The sequence below is a fragment of the Dendropsophus ebraccatus genome, chromosome 4 (genome assembly GCF_027789765.1).
Source record: "Dendropsophus ebraccatus isolate aDenEbr1 chromosome 4, aDenEbr1.pat, whole genome shotgun sequence".
Taxonomy (NCBI): Eukaryota; Metazoa; Chordata; class Amphibia; order Anura; family Hylidae; genus Dendropsophus; species Dendropsophus ebraccatus.
In genome coordinates, this window is record NC_091457.1 from 25,846,404 (window position 1) to 25,864,574 (window position 18,171).

Consider the following 18,171-nt stretch of genomic DNA (forward strand, 5'->3'; position numbering starts at 1 on the left):
TGCTAGGATGAGGACACTTAAAAGAAATAAGTCTGTTGAATAAAAGTCCTGCACAGGGGACCTAGCCTCCAGGCCAGGCCCTGAAAGTTACTGCAGCAGGAGCTCTTGTTCTATACACCTTCTCTCACAATACTCTGTCTAGGAGAACTCACCCAAACTAGTATTACCTCAGTATAGGTACCCCCAAGGCCTGGAACACTTTAGAAGGCACCAAACTATAGCGCATGTGACTGGCTAGGAGACTGAGGAGGAACAAGTATGAGGTACCCAACTCAAGGATTGGCTAAACAAACAGTGGCAGACGTAAGGAAATCACACGCGCATGGTTAACTCTTTACAACACTTTTCCTTCAGCTGTGCTATACAATACGTAAGATATAGTGGCATCTAGTGGAGGAAAGGCAGAATGCAGGACCTTCATCCCAGAGCATACCAGACAGTAGTGCTGACCTATACATGTGCTGAGACAGCAGTGGCACATCGGTCTGGGATGCGGCACTTAGAACAGATTAGTAATACAATGCATGTAGAGTTACATTTACATAGATGAACACATAGATGCCATGCAAGTGCAACGCAAGGGTTATGGGAAGTTACCTTTTGCTGTAATTTCCTGCAGTGGTGCAGTTGGGCAATGATGCTTTGTCTTGTAAAAATGGATAGTTAGGTTTTGTCCTTGTCCATATAGCAAACGCTGCGGATGACAAATGCAGATGATGCCACATCCACATGCAGTGGCCAATAGTTGCACAGTAATTTTACTGGAGAATTCATGTGACCACTGACCCATGGTCATCACATGTGTGTGGTTTCATGTGCATGCTGCAGCATATGAAACAGATGCAAAATGGCAATACAGAGAGTCAGTAAATATCGGGTAAATATTGAGCTAAAAACGGTAAAAATTCTGTATTTACCTGCCCTGATGCCCAGCTGCCATTCTGAACAACACTGCCTGATCTTGGCACAAGCAAGGGCGTGCTCAGCCAATCACTGACCAGAGTGATAACCTGCCTCTACAACTGATTGGCTGAGCAGGCAGCTCTTTTGTTTTTTGTTTTTTTGTTTTACAATGGGATTGTAATGGCAACATATACCACTGCATATCTATACTTATATGTATTTGTTTCAGCAAAAGAAACTAGATGTGAACAGGGCCTTATATATAACATATGACTGTTTCATGGTCTTTCATTATAAGCGTACACAATAAGTTGTGGTCATGGTGCTAACACATGGATGACCACATGGATATTTACTAGAATTATTATTACAGGACACAAAACTGCTTGTTGTTATAAGCTCTTTCTTATATATGATCTGACGTATCACTTTACACTTGTATCCTTTATGCACACTGCTTGTGTGGACATGGTGATCTGCGATATCTGCCCTCAGGGAGTATACTACAAAGCAACAACAACAGCATGTGAGGTAGATGACACTAGATCACGGCATGCTCCAGGTCTACACCAGGAAGTTTAGTTCATGTTTCGGGCCTTTTCTTTTGGATCCTGAATGGAGAAAAATGGGTTGTTCACATATGTGTCATTGGCTTTATTGGTGAAGAGCACTCTATGGACAAAAGTAAAGGGTTTTCCCAAGCAAAATGTACTGATGAGCTGTCTACAGGATAGCTCATCAGTCCCTGATTGACAGGGTGCTGACTCGCGACATGGATCTGCTGTTAGTCCCAGCACTATGCGGTGAAAAGGGTTTGTTTCTATTCATTGTGTTGAAGTTATGATGTGTAACTGCAGCTCAGGCTCTATTTAAGTAAAAAGGAGCTGGGCTGCAGTGACACATCACCACTGCTACACAATGTACTGTATACAGACAAACTTCTATCACTGTGTAGTACGGTGACGAACAGCTGATCAGCAGGTGCCTGGTGTCAGCCTATAGCTGATTAGTTACTCATGAGCTATCCCAGTGTCAGACTGACCCACCAGAGAACCGGAGAATCCTCCGGTGGGCCCCCCAGCTTTAGAACCTGCACTAACACTGGCTGACATGTTGTTTCTCACTGGTTCTTCATTGGTGGCCTCCAGGATCATTTCCTCTGGTGGGCCCCAGATACCCCAGTCCGACACTGTTTGCAGAAAATCGCTGCTTTTTTACCGCAATTTTGCACAGATCAATGCATCATGATATTGTCTATCCTGTATTATGAACACCACGCTAGTGCTGACATTGTTATAGTGGGGTGGGGGGCCCAGGCTTGGTAAAGTTAATCCGCCCCTGCCGGATAGGTAGGTGCATATTGTTTGGTTCAGCCATCTCCTCCCAGGCCCCTTTAAAAAAAATGTCTTACCCCAGACTTCTCCTTTAAGTTTATGGCCACATTTTTGAAGGTATCCTGAAAGCATACTTTTATTGAAGTTCTAAAAGGTGGTGTGAATGGTGCAGCTCCCCGCTGTATGTATTATACACAAATAAAGGGGAACTATTATTGTTTGAGGACACAATGGAGGAGACTCTGGGGGCAAAAACAAAACATTATTATATTGTGTTGGGCACAATTACTGTATGCAGCCATGTTGGGTACTATTACTGTATGTGGTACTATTACTATGCACTGGGCACTGTAACTGTACTATAATTTTGTGTGGACCACTATTACTGTATGGTGTCACTATTACCATGTGTTGGGCATTATTACTGTATAGGACACAATTACTATACTGGGGCAGTATTTCTTTGTGCTGGGCCCTATTACTATACAGGGTCACTTTTACTTTGTGTTGGGCACTATTACTGTATGTCATCACTATTACTATCTTTTGGACACTATTGCTGTATGTCATCACTATTACTATGGGCACTATTACATTGACTTTGCCTCTAGTACTGAGGGCACTGTTAGTTTGTGTTGGCTACTGCTACTGTGTGGGGATACTATTACTTTATATTGAGCACTATTATTTTACAGGGTCATTATTACTTTGTGTTGGGAACTATTAATGGATTGGGGTAGTAGTGCTGGGCACAAGCTGTATTCACTTTTCCCTGCAGACAATTATTTGGTGACAAGAAAATTGTCTTAAAGCTATACCGTCTCCAATACTATTTGGGGGTGGGTCAAAGCATATATCTTGGGACTTGTACCTCGAATTTTTAGAACCCTGCAAGTGCTGCATTGATAGATCACTTAAAGGAGTACTCCAGACAAATGTGAAAAATACAGAGAGGGCAGGGGGAGATGGGAACATAACAATTTAGGCTATGTTCACACAACGTATATTTTCGTAAAACCACGGCCGTTGTATAATTTATACGAAAATATACGTTACATTACTGCCTATGGCCGGAGCTTATACACATAGTATACGCTCTGTCTAGGATCCCTAGCGGCGCTGCAAACAACTGACATGTCAGTTTTCTGCAGCTGCTATTCAGTGAATAGCGGCCGCAGAAGACCCTGTCATTTCACACAATAGAGCGAACGGCTCCGGCCGCACGCTCCATTGTGTGTTGTGGGGAGTTCTGATGCGGGCGCATCAGAACTCTGGTACTGCAGTACCGGCCGGGATGATCTTTTCATAGACTGGCCATTCTGTGACCCAGCCGGGTAATGGAACAGTCGGTCTAATACGAGGTCTGAACATAGCCTTATACTTACATGTCACCACTCATGGTCGCTCATTGGTCTACTGTATGTCCTGATTCATGTGTCGTCACAACCTCAATGGAATGACCCACTCCCGCCTCAGTTCTGATTTAATGTCACAGGACCAGGAAATACAGGAGACCAGCGGGTGACCATGAGCGGTGTTGCAAGGGGGTGCTGGGACAGGTAAGTATAACTTAATTGTTTTGTTCCCACCCATAGCCCTCCCTTTTTTTAATGTTTGCCCGGAGTACCCCTTTAGGAGTAAAGGTTACGGACTGGCTGCTAAAAGACGTCACAGTTGGAGGAAGAGGGAAACATAACCTGACCTTTTGCACCGGGACTTTAGCTGTGCCCCTGGTGCCAACATATACTGCAGCGCTGTACGTGTCCTCATTCACATCAATTCCCGTCTCCTTTGGCGCCTCCAATCTATGTTATAAATGTACCGGAAAAGTTATGGACATTAAGAAATTTGTCCCATGACGTTACGCAATGTGACTTTTCTGGGGAGTTTTCAGTAGTATCAGGAAACACTGCAATATAATATGACTTCTAAACATTTCCGAACTTCTTCCAACGTCTACATCTAAAGATTCCATCCAGAGTATATGGAGAGCTCTGCTGATTTACTTATACATGTGCAGGGCGACGTATAAACAGGCAGCTCTGTATACACAAATATATATATATACAGACACACCCTCTGCCCTCCCTCCTCCTTCAAGTTTTACTTCTGCTTAGCTGAGGGGAACAGGCTGTCTCTAACTCTGAGGGAATGAGAAGAGAGACAGACCGAAAAAAAGAAAAAAAACCACATAGAGACATACAGAGCAACCGAGACAGAGAGGAACTTATAACGCAGAGACGCAGGAGGTCAATGTGGAAGAGAGCGGCCAGCAGAAGCCATTGGGCTGAGACGGGGCAAACAGGAAAGACAGAGGTACAGTACAGAGAAGAGACTTTACAGCAGTGAAAGGAGCTGTCACTGACAGGCGCAGGAGCTGACAGGCAGACACACTGCAAAAGTAAGGTAAAGTTTCAGTACAGACACCAGGATCTGCTCCTCTCCATAGGAAGAGAGGACAAAGGCGACAGGTTCAGCAAACAAATGCTGTATTTTAAGAAAATGACAAGCGCATGAACTGTGAGACAGACTGAGAAAGCACACAGGAAGGGAGAGGCAAGAAGAGAGAGCGCAACTGAGTCACCAGCAGCAAGAAAGGAGAGCACTTGTGTTCTGCACCCATCAACATGCTGGAAACTGTCACAGACTGTCACTGAGAAAGAGAGACAGCCATGACTTCAGTATGGAAGAGACTGCAGCGTACCGGCAAGAGAGCGTCCCGCTTCCAGTTTGTGGCCTCTTACCAGGAACTGATATTAGAGTGTACCCAGAAATGGTGAGATGTCCCACGCTTTGTCACATTATCCGAGAGTCCATTGTACTGCGGGTTCACAAGTACAAATCGCAGAATATCTATTGTGGGGAGCGATATGATACCGTGTGCCTTTATGTGGGGAGTAAATGTGCGCTCTTTGCTCTACTTTCCCCGTAATGGAATTTTACGCTTTGGATAGCTTTATAACGTATGTTCTGGGTTTACTTTTATGCCTTTATATTTGTATACTTATTAGAGATGAGTCGATCCGAACCCGAACTTTCGGCATTTGATTAGCGCTGGCTGCTGAACTTGGATAAAGCCCTAAGGCTATGTGGAAATCATGGATATAGTCATTGGCTGTATCCATGTTTTCCAGACAACCTTAGAGCTTTATCTAAGTTCCGCAGCCCCCGCTAATCAAATGCCGAAAGTTCGGGTTCGGATCGACTCGAACCCGAACCCGGTTTGCTCGTCTCTAATACTTATCACCCCAAGGGTCCATTTACACAGAAAGATTATCCGACAGATTATCTGCCAAAGATTTGAAGCCAAAGCCAGGAATGGATTTGAAAAGAGGAAAAATCTCAGGCTTTCCTTTATGACCTGATCTCTGTTTATAGTCTGTTAATGGCTTTGGCTTCAAATTTTTGGCAGATAATCTGTCTGTGTAAATGGACCCTTAGTTGGACCATGAGAATGGCATCATATATAACAGTTATGTGATGTCATCAGGGGTACAACTTGGTGCCACAATATAACAAACAAGCTTCTTCGTATCGGGGTTCGTCGTTTGGGTCACCGTCTTGTGGGCCTATGTTGAAGGTGCTACTTGTATTAGATGTAATTGGTGACCCCAATATTTATATATATATATATATATGTTGAAGTTGACTGGAATATTATACAAGTGAATATATGTGTGTGTATATATATATATATATATATATATATATATATATATATATATATATAATGTAGGCCACAATACGATGATTCAGTCCATATATATATTTTTTTTTTTATTGGTGTGTGTGTATATATATATATATATATATATATATATATATATATATATAATTTACATGTCTCCAGGTTAAGTGCTGCCACATACTAAAATTTGTCAACTCATCTCATCCAGTGATCGTTCCATTGCTGGGGAGGGGGGGGGGGCCCCATTTCATTCCCATATTTATTTATCTGTCACTATGACGCCAAAGTGTGCACATTGTATATAGCCTGTATACTGTCCTATGAAACTTCCTTGGACACAGCAGTAACTTCTTTCTATATTATACAAGGAGACGTTTAGAATGGAGCGCCATAAAAATAAGCAGCAGTAACATGACTGACATGCTATGTGGATATAAATAGGCGTTTATGAACAGGCAGATGTCTTACGTAAGGCAGGCTGGAAACGCGTGGATTATCATTACAGCAGTACTGTATTTACTAACACTGTTATCTTCGACCTGTTCCAAGTCCTTTATTGACTCTGCTAAGTAGAGGAGAAGAACAGGCCCAGGCGACCTTTGTGTCCTCTGGCCAGCTAGTCATGGCCACTTTCTTGCTGGCTGTCAGTGACTAATCACTGATGAAGCTGGAGACAAGCATGCTCCGGCTTGGCCTCGGCTCTAGTCCCTCTCTCGTCAGGAATGCAGTCCTTTTTTGGGGATTTTAAACTGTGAGAACTATTTAAGAATTTCCTTTATACTTTGCAGATCTGTAAAACGTATACCCTACTTGTGTACAGGGTGGGATATACTTAATAAAATCTATTAGTCTGACCAGCAAATAACCTCTTTTACATTCTAGCTTCTGCTATTAGTCAGTAGATGGCTTTTTTTTTTTTAATTAGAAATCACAGAACTTGACTTTCCAATAAGTAGAACTATGAAGTGCAGCTCTGAGGCATTTACATTGTACATAATTCTTTTGTCATAAACCTATAGAACTTATAGAACATCACATCTCTGGAGTGTTCCATCACTGTATCTATAGATAGATGGCCTTTAGAGATGAGCGAACCTCGAGCATGCTCGAGTCGATCCAAACCCGAACTTTCAGCATTTGATTAGCGGTGGCTGCTGAAGTTGGATAAAGCTGATAAGTCTAAATTTATATGTTGACCTCTCTCTATGGAGAGAAGCCAAAAACCCAGGTAAAGGATGGTTTTATAATTATATCTAGAGTTGGAATCCTGCAGTATTACCAACTCGTTACTTATACGTCACTGACACAGATAAGACAATGTATCATGATTATAAGCCTGGAGAAATGGCCCAAGTTTTATTATGGTAATCACATTTTATAGACAGATAAAATATAGGGTGGTAACAAATGCTAATAAGACATAGATGAGGCGGTGCTAGTGATTTAGATATTCAGTCATGCGCAATGGCATCTATATTAGTATTCATTATTATTATTCAAAAAGGTCAAAAAGGGTAGAACAATACATTCTGTGCAAAGATACTTTTTCATGAATCCAAGAGCACAATGTATTTGTTTTCCATAAATTGTTTATAGATAAGTGTCTCTGGGTCCTTGGGGATTGTGTCTACAAATGATAACTTTCCAGGAGTTGTTCTCAGTAACGTGCTTCCAGCATTCCTCTTCTTTAGGCCAGAACATCTCTCTGTCACCCTCTGATCACGCTCTCATCACGCTCTGATCCTCTCCAGTCTCTTAAGAGGGCAATATATATAGGTGTAGTCATATAGGTACGGTGCAGGTAGGTAAAATCGTATCGCTGGCCTTATCATTCCCCCATTTGACATCCGTGGAGCATGGATATGGTTCATCACTGGTGGTTGGGTCGTAGCCGGAGGTTTTAAGGACTCCACCCTCAGTCGCAGGTTGATCAAGGGACCACAGGTGAAAACATCCTCCAAGTACTAGTACAGCATCCAACCTCCAGAAATGTCCAGGCGGCACAGATTCAAGAGAACCGATAAGAGAAAGAAAGCATAGTAACGTTAGTCTCTTATATGAGGGTGAAGCTTCTTCCTGTTTGTCGAGGTTTTATACGAGAGAAAATACACATGAACACTTTTACTGAAAAACAGATCAGTATTGTGCATAAGACCACTTGGAAGAGACCCTGAAGGACTCCCATTAGTTTATGGGCATCACCATAGGATAGACAAAAATAGTACTATACGTTTTATTGAAAGTTATAGATGGCGGAACAAACTTACAGCAGATGTGGTAGTAAGATCTGCAATAACCGAAAGAAAATACTAAACAATGGGTGAGTCTGTACAGTATACATCAATACACAGCTTAGTTACAACAAGACAAATAAAAGCTTATTATCAATACTCAAACAATCATATATATATGACAAATACCTCTCCGGATTTTATCAAAATAACCAAACCTTATTGTCTCATCACTCCTGTCCCTAAGATTTGTCCCTAATCTTGACTACAGATGTAGCCCCCTTCTCTAGGTCCCTTTACCGTAGGACTGCTTTAAAGGTAAGACAATCCTCCGTCCCGAACCTAACTAGTCTCCTGTCACTCCTACGTCTCCCTGTGACACTGAGTGATCAGACAATAAGTTCTTCACTGTATATAACAGACGTGACTCTATCACAAGGACTCTACCACTTTGGTATCATGTGGGTATTGGAAAGTCACAACAACTAACTTTAAAAAGTTTCTGAAAATAAAAAGTTTAGATGTGAACAAATCTTATCTCATGGCAAAAGCAAAAATAAAAAGTTGATTGACACATAAACCAAAAACAGCATAACAGGTGAATGCAATAAAATCTCCACAATGTGACCTACTATGTAACCTCTAGATTCACTTATAATAACCAATTAGTGAATTCACAATCTTCAGTAAGGGATTCTCAAAATTCCCACTTCTTTTTAGTCTTTTTACTTCATTTTGTACCTAGAAAACGTCTTTATGATTAGATCACACAGGATTAATGACTGGTCACATGGTCACATCTCTTCCTGTACATAATCATATAGTATAATACATACACCAATAATATGAAGTAACTCGGCGCTTATTACCGATATAATATTTGGATCCTACTGAATTGTCTCTTGTTTCACTGAGATCATCACATATTACACATAAGATAACCACCATAGAAATAACAGCAAAGTGTAAACGATACATCACCTAAGGTTTCAAAGCCTTTTTATGAGAATAATATATATCATATGATCCTTTTTGTAATAGTAGCATTGGTATGGATCCTTTATCCTTAAACCCATCTTTTGACTGACAGGCCTCTTTACAGACACTTGGATTCTTGGCCTCAGTTATATCGCTTCTTTTAAGGCCACTAATATCACCTCAGACATTGGCTTTGTCGTCTCCCATAGTTTTGGCTTGACCTGTAAAGAAGACACCAATACAGACAAGGACATACTTATATAGGCCACCTGTGGCAGGTGGATGACGTCCACTTACATTCCCTGAAACAGGCAGGAAGATGACAGACTATGCAGACAGGCACTTTACGGTGTTACTTACAGTAGGTTATGACAGGTGTAGATAATACAGCCGTACACAACCCTCTCTGCTATATTTGTTGTCCCCTGGGCCGCCCAATGTGAGGATTCTACACCACATTACACATGGCTTCCTTCTGCTGGTTTTGTCAGATAACTTACAGTGAGATACAAGGCTGTCGGCAAATAGTTATTGGATGCCATCTTTACCCTGTACCTCCTCTCCATCCGCTGGTCTCACAGCTTGTTGCTGATTGTATCTGGAAAAGACTTAAAAACAAACAGATCCACATCTCCCCTCCACCTGTACACTATGTACACTGTTACCTTGGGAAGAGCACAGAAACCACCGCATCACCATCTTCATCCATCACCCTTTAGGCTTCAGGGTTTGTCTGCGTGAACGTTGCGTCAGCCGCTCTATGGCAGCTTTTTGGTAAGCCCAGGGACCAAACAAATCTCTAATTTGCCAATTAACCCATAATGGTGGGCTTCATATAGACATCTGCACAGTTACCTTCAACCATCCTACATGTCTCAGTGATTGTCCTCACCTCCAGCTTATGGCAGGAGCGGTTTCTGCAGTGGAACGTCACGCTGCATGGCGGTCACCATATATCCTTGCGTCTTGTGTCATCCATCTTTGAAAAGTCTGGGATAATCTACAATGAAAACTTTTAAACTTTCATTAATATTTGGGCTTTCAATTACATTTTCATCTTTCACAATTTAAAATATCAAACACAATAAGTAACAAAAACATCCTTATTCAAAAATAAAAAATTTGTACGGTGTTTAAAAAAATTTAAAACATCAAAATTGGCTACTCCATCAAAATGGGCTGCTCCCATTTCCATTCACCTCTATCCCCTCCCCCATTTGAATCTACATCAATAGGCAACAGAGATGCTGGATTCAATGCACTTAACACAAAATATATATATATTGGGGGGGCATAAGGAGTGCAGACTGGAGCCATGGATATGGGTTTGGCTTTATAGGGATAAGACAATATATAAAGTCATGAGCTAGTTTGCTATAATCATCACAAAACTGTTACCCCTAAAAATAACAAATAAAAATAATTAAACATTGTACACTCGTCCTATATTAACCTTCTTTTGATAAAAAAATTAAATAAAACACACCTTAAAGATGAAATGTAAAACATACGGTATATAGAATAATTCTTTTTGTCAGAACCTTCAGCTTAATTTGTACCATCATTAGCTGAAATGAATCCATTCCTCTAGTAAGCGTCTCTTATCAGTAAGTAGAACGCTCTGTACCTCACTTCTAACCTTGAGCAGTGAGCAGTAAAATCATAGATACAAGAGTTAAAACTTCTTTTTTTTTCTAACATCCTTGAAGTTACAGAAGATATCAGCGCTGTGCTCTTATACACCAGACTGTAACCTTGGACAGTGGCACACATACTTATAACTTAGTAGGAAAAAAAAAACAATTTGCATAGAACTTATTAGGATAGATGTGTACACATATATACACATATATATATATACTTGTCAAATAAAGTTACATAGAAATATATATATATTTTACTGTAGTAAACTACTTCTTCTTAGAAATATCATACGTTGGGGACACACACTTAAAGAAAATCTGTTTACAATATATATTGGGATACATATATATACCTACAAAATACTTTTTTTTTTAAATAAAATGTGTAAGTTACAGTAATAAGTTACTACAGGCTCCTTATACCATTGGGTTCTTAATAAGTGCACAAAATTCTGCGTTTGATCTTTACCAATTATCACTTTCTCTTGACATTCCTAATAAACATACTTTTTCTCTCTGACTCCTCCTGACACTTCCGTATAACAATCTTATACACTAACAGGTCTACTGGACCTGATTCCTTCAAACAGTCTCTATGCTTTTCCTTTCAACAAACCTTTGTCTAACTTTCTTCACCATCAGGTAATAACATTCATTAATAAATGTGCAAAACAGTTGTCAGACTCTATCGGAGAGTCCTGTGCCCGCCCCCCTCAGTGACACTAAGCAGTATGGGCGGGGGACAGAAATGCCAGGAGTTAAAATGGCCACCGGACTAGATAACCGGATATAGGGGTGTTGGCTTAGGGCATGGTTTTGAGACGTCACAATTATAATACAGACGTGGATGATATGTGGGAGTGGTTGGCTCTCAGTCGCCTTCTTTGGTTACAGAAAAGTGGCGTACATAACTAAATACACGTTTTATGATCGGGACAACAGAAAATGATCAACATTTTGTAACAAGTCACATACTACTTCTAAAGGGGAACACCAGCTTAGTAAGACTGGCTGAAATATAGTATAATGTAGGAGCGTACATTACATTACACAACAGCTCTGATTCTTTTTCCTAATGCTGCTTGCATGTGATCTGCAGCCCTCAGAGCTGGTTGATGGCCTTGTACAAAACATAACAAATAACACACATTATGTACTTTGTATGCTGCTTCACTACGCAGCATTAATTAACCTCTTCAGCTCTCTCAGTACTGTATCTAGCAATGAGCTGGACTGTTCTCCTTGTCTGAGTACGTGGCTTTGTACTCAGACACTTACATGGCAATATACACTATTTGAGGTTAGGCTGCCCACCTCCACAAAGGCATTGGTCTTACTATCAGGTAAGGGGCAATTTAAATCAAAGTAACTACTTCAACAGCTGACCAAGGGAAAGATTCCTGCAGAGCAAAGGGTCTATACGCCACCATTGGAGGTAGGTTGGCTTTTCGCAGGATCTGGGGTTTGTATACAGATATAAACTGGGTACAATGGTGTAACATAATGATGTGGCTTGGGTCTGCCACACACACTACAATATTCTGTCTTATCTAGATATTGCTGGTCACCGGCACATGACATGTCCACCCAGCTGGACCTGTGCTTCCCACCCATTATCCTGAATGTTTTCCTTCTGTCTGACCCTCTGGCTCTCATCTATCTACTCCACACCCTCCCCTCTTAGAACTCTAATCCTTGATTCCCCCTTAGGAATAGTACTTACATTGACCCCTAAGGTTCCTGGAAATTCCAAGGACCCATTTGCCCTGCATGTTACATGTAGGTCTGGTTACCTACCCACAAGGCAAAAATAAGTGTGCACAGGAGTGTGAGTGGTTTCCCAGGTGTTGGTCAGAGAGCCAGAGGTTGGTGGGGCTAAGGCATGTATCTGCCTTCATATCAAACCTCCTAAAGATCTGTTCTAGATCTTGCACTGCATCTTCTCATGCCCGTCGCTAACTATCTCTTAGCTATTCAATTTCCCATAGCCCTCCCATAAAGATGATGAGTTCCTGTTTTTTTTTTAGTGAACATCTGTCCCATTCTCGCACCCAGCCCTAGGTAGCTTATTGGGGATTGTCCAGACCTATCTAGGTCTTATAGTAGGCTCCTGCTTGCGGCGGGATGCCTTCCCTCTTTGCCATCCTCCTAAGCGGCGAGAATAATCCACGGGTCTATTGATCCATGGCGCCTACATCTTGTACCGAATCGACAGGGCACAAGCAAGGAGTGGAATTAATACAAGTACTATTTCCACTGGTCACCGAACAGATTGTTTTCACTTCCGGAACCCATTCATACAGAGAGTCTATGCGCCTACTGTCCGTGACCTTGCAGCTGCTCTCGATATTATGCTGTATTACAAGGGTTAAGCATTAATCACAGCCTCCCCGTAAGGACGTAGAAGTGAATAAGTTCGGCAATCCCTTTCCTTAATTCAGCATGAATACAGCAACAGCTTATCTCAATCACACCACAGTTTGCGATGGCAATGCAGCACTTTAACCTTGTCCTATCCTGGGTTACAGAGTTCTTTGTCTAACAAATAGACTCAGCTTTACAAACATATATATAGAACGCAGGTGTGACGGGAATCTGATTAGATCCGTTCCCCTGAGGCACAGATAGTACGTAAGAAAGGAAAGTCTTTCTTACCTGGCCAGTTATATCTGCGCGTCCGATGACGGATAAATCACCGCATCCCGTCAGTCTGCGTTCTGGTTGCAAGCGGCTGAGTCCCGGTTCGGACGCCAAATGATAAGTCTAAATTTATATGTTGACCTCTCTCTATGGAGAGAAGCCAAAAACCCAGGTAAAGGATGGTTTTATAATTATATCTAGAGTTGGAATCCTGCAGTATTACCAACTCGTTACTTATACGTCACTGACACAGATAAGACAATGTATCATGATTATAAGCCTGGAGAAATGGCCCAAGTTTTATTATGGTAATCACATTTTATAGACAGATAAAATATAGGGTGGTAACAAATGCTAATAAGACATAGATGAGGCGGTGCTAGTGATTTAGATATTCAGTCATGCGCAATGGCATCTATATTAGTATTCATTATTATTATTCAAAAAGGTCAAAAAGGGTAGAACAATACATTCTGTGCAAAGATACTTTTTCATGAATCCAAGAGCACAATGTATTTGTTTTCCATAAATTGTTTATAGATAAGTGTCTCTGGGTCCTTGGGGATTGTGTCTACAAATGATAACTTTCCAGGAGTTGTTCTCAGTAACGTGCTTCCAGCATTCCTCTTCTTTAGGCCAGAACATCTCTCTGTCACCCTCTGATCACGCTCTCATCACGCTCTGATCCTCTCCAGTCTCTTAAGAGGGCAATATATATAGGTGTAGTCATATAGGTACGGTGCAGGTAGGTAAAATCGTATCGCTGGCCTTATCAAAGCCCTAAGGCTATGTGGAAAACATGGATATAGTCATTGGCTGTATCCATGTTTTCCAGACAACCTTAGAGCTTTATCCAAGTTCAGCAGCCCCAGCTAATCAAATGCCGAACGTTCGGGTTCGGATCGACTCGAACCCGAACCCGGTTCGCTCATCTCTAATGGCCTTAGAAACTAAGAAAAAGGAAACTTTGCTTCCTATACCTTAGGTTTCTGTCATGGTTTCTTAACAGCAGAGGTTCCTTATTTTTCTGCTAGGCTGAATATGAAGGGGGAGATTTATCAAACATGGTGTAAAGTGAAACTGGCTCAGTTGCCCCTAGCAACCAATCAGATTCCACTTTTCATTCCTCACAAACGCTTTGGAAAATGAAAGGTGGAATCTGATTGGTTGCTAGGGGCAACTGAGCCAGTTTCACTTTACACCATGTTTGATCAATCTCCCCCATAGTCCCTACTACTTGTCTTCAGGGCCTAGATACAGGCCAAGGCCAGGGAAGGGCCAAAGCCAGTGCACCCCCGATAACCACTCCTCTACTACTCGCATTGAGTTTTATCAACATGTGGCCTGGGAGACATTCCCAGATAATAGTAAACCAACAAAGGGTGGAGCCGCCCATAGAGATCAAAGAGACGATTGCTTTCACTTTCTAAATTGCTCTAGTAAAATGATAGCTGCTGTCTGATTCCCTCCGAGGGACTGGTGTTGGTCATCTTTTTTTTACTTTTTTTTTATATATATATACCATATGTTCTATTGGATTATCGAAGGTGTTCATCCACCTATATTTACTTTATGGCAAACACGCAAATGATAGCTATGACGCAAAGCAATGCTTAGGTAACCCCATTGCGACCCCTTAATGTTAATTAACTGGTCCCTGCACCCGCAGCCTGTCAATTAATAGGGATACATTTGACAGCTGTGTGCACTGGCATCCAGAGCTCTGGGCGGGATGAGACTGTCACATTGACAGCCCGATTATGTACTGTGACAGTGGACTGAAAAAAATCGGATTTCCCGTCACCGAGAGCGCTGAGCACAGTACTAGTATAGAATGCTGTGCTCCAGAATGCAGAATCTCTACTCCTGTATTCTAGCATATGCTGGGGAAGCCTATGATGTCACAGGGATTCCCCTAGCAGTGTCTGCCCCCAGGCATACAGAGTATACAGATCACTGGTAACACTGATTATTGGCCAGGAGTGCTGCGAGAAACGCTTCTTCGGCTGATAATCGGCCCGTGTAAAAGTGACAGTAGTCACCGAGGACGGGCAAAACATCCGATTGTCAACTGATCGTCTGTTTAGAGCAGGCTTTAAAATTGAATGTCATCGGCCACACATCTCCCTGTGTAAACAGGGGATGTGAGGCTGATGATGATAAAGGGAAACTGTCAGCACAGATATACATCTATCTGTGCTGTCAGTTTCCATATCACAGAGCAGTACATCTTAGTGCCCTATTCCACCGGACGATTATTAATCAGATTATCGTTAAATCGTTCGACTCTAAACAATAATCGTTCGTTTGAATAGCAGGTAACGACTAATGACTGAACGAGAAATCGTTGATTGTTTAAGACCTGGACCTATTTTTATCGTTGCTTGTTCTCAAATCGTTCGCATTGAATAAGAAGTCGTTCGGTTGTTCGCAGTAGTGACAAACGCAATAGCGACGACAAGACGACTGCAAGAACGATCATAAGTAACGATCATCTTTCCATGTAAATGGGTGAACAATTTCAGGTCTTTTGTAATAGCGGTCGTTTGGATCGTTTATCGTTAACGATTATGCGAATGATAATCGTCCGGTGGAATAGGGCCCTTACCGTTGCATCTCATTCTCCGGCTATCTGATCCAGCTGCAGCCATTGTGTCTTCAGGCCCTGCTTCCTCTGGCTGTCAATCATTCTAGAGAAACAGATTGCTGAATTTAGGGAGACCAGCCAAACGACAACACTGCCGGCTGCTAGTGAAAGCGCTCAATGCAGTGAAGTCCTAAGTGCATTGCCCCCTGGGAAACATGAATATGCAAAAGAGGAGCCCGTGGAGCCTCATCAAAGAGTCTTAAAACACAGAACTAGCCAGATATCCCTCCGGGAAGGACCCAGCCAAGGGGCAGCTCCTGTTAGGAAACCACCAAATCCACCATTTTAAGTGGCCCTATAAGTCAGTGTAATGACAAGGGATAAACCAAGGCACTTTCACTAGCAGCCGGCAGTGTTGTCGTTTGGCTGGTCTTCCTGAGTTCAGCAATCTGTTTCTCTTATGGCTCTACTAGGCATTGCTCCCACCTAGCCAGAATCCTGCTCCACACTGATGAGGGGCAACACCCCGAAACAGCTGTATGTGGATGGTTACCTAGCCTTGGTTTATCCCTTGTCATTACACTGACTTATAGGGCCACTTAATATGGTGGATTTGGTGGTTTCCTAACAGGAGCTTCCCCTTGGCTGGGTCCTTCCCGGAGGGATATCTGGCTAATCATTCTAGAGGAGGCAGGACCTGAAGACACAGCGGCACGACAAGAGAGCCACAGAAACTGGATACCAGATCACAAGCAGCATCCATATGTATGTACTGCTCTGAGACATGGAAACTGACAGCACAGATATATGTATATTCTGTATATCTGTGCTGCCAGTTTCCATGGCTGCACAAATAATACATGGATTGTTTGTGCAGCCCAGCAACTAGAATTCTCATGCCGTTTAGTGAGCTGCAAAAGAGCGGCCCCCGCAGCCAACAAATCTGTGTGTCTAAAAGGACCTTAAGTTGGCTGTTACCATTAGATCACAGTCACTAGTGAACTACAAATAAATTAAACAATAAAAAATAAATAAAAAGGTCCCCTTCCCAAAAAAGCTCTCACTTCCCCAGTCATACACACACGCCAATTTCATACATCCTGCATGACTTGAACACGTTTTCCATGGCTGTAAGTTGCGTCAGCACTAGCACGTCCCTGTCCCGTAGAATGTACATTGTACCAAAAATAAAATTATCATCCAGAGCTGCTATTATTACTTTCCTCTTCTCTAGCCATATCCGCTTTTGTACTTTTGCTAAAAGTGTGGTGTACCTTTTGATTATAACCCATGTAAAGTGGCTGCCTATAAAGCAAAGGGAGGTTGATAAGTAGGGCATTTGTTATTGGGGCTATAATGATATATATACTATGCAATGTATACAGATTTAGCATCACTAGGTATGGAAAAAGTTTGATTGTTGGGGTTCTGGCTGCTGAGATGCCCACCAGTCACTTACCAAGAAAACACAACCCCAACCAGAGAGTTGTCAATTGGAACTATAGCAGGACAGAGTATGGAAAAAGATGTTGGTTGTTCTCTGTGTTCTCTGTCTGCTATGTGTAAAGTTGTAGATAAAAACAGTAAAATTTATGCAAAGGAATTGTTAGAAATTGTACAAATAAAATGGGATTTACATATAGAAAAGACAAGCAAAGATTAGCACCGACACCTTAACAGCATAAATCAAGGTTGCAGTGGGCTAAAGAGAAGAATCATGGAGTGTGGAGGATTGGATGATAGTGATATTTAGTGATTAATCACCAATCTGAATTGCCCAAGGAGAGGATGCTGGAACTTTTATCTGGTGCTGTTCTAATGAAACATTTAAAAATGACTAAAATATAGGGCTGCAAGTCAGGTGAAGGACTAGGGAGCACAGTACTCAATACCTCAGTGTTCAATTACCACAGATTTACACATTCCATCTATTGACAGCAGGTTTGATGGTGATGATGCATCTTGGCAAAGTAAAGACTTTGCAAGAAAGTCATATCTACTCAATGACATGACCAGCAAGCATTATTAATCTCAATCTGGTTTAAAATTTAGGAAATGTAAAAAAAAAAAAAAAAAATTGTCCATGACAAGGCTCTATCCTGCCAACATCATCTGACAATTACTCCTGTAGAAAGTTGGAATCAGGTGTATTATATTGTAGTACATG

General features: G+C 41.7%; 1 protein-coding gene across 2 annotated transcripts in view; it reads left to right on the forward strand.

Moving 5' to 3' along the window:
- The first annotated feature begins 4,342 nt into the window (after positions 1 to 4,342).
- EHBP1L1 (EH domain binding protein 1 like 1) overlaps positions 4,343 to 18,171 on the forward strand; it is a 105,575-nt gene continuing 91,746 nt past the window's right edge. For both annotated transcript variants that reach the window (XM_069965297.1, XM_069965298.1), the window contains exon 1: positions 4,343 to 5,013. In XM_069965297.1, coding sequence (XP_069821398.1) covers positions 4,910 to 5,013 — 104 coding nt within the window. In that variant the 5' untranslated portion in view covers positions 4,343 to 4,909. The remainder of the gene's footprint in view (positions 5,014 to 18,171) is intronic.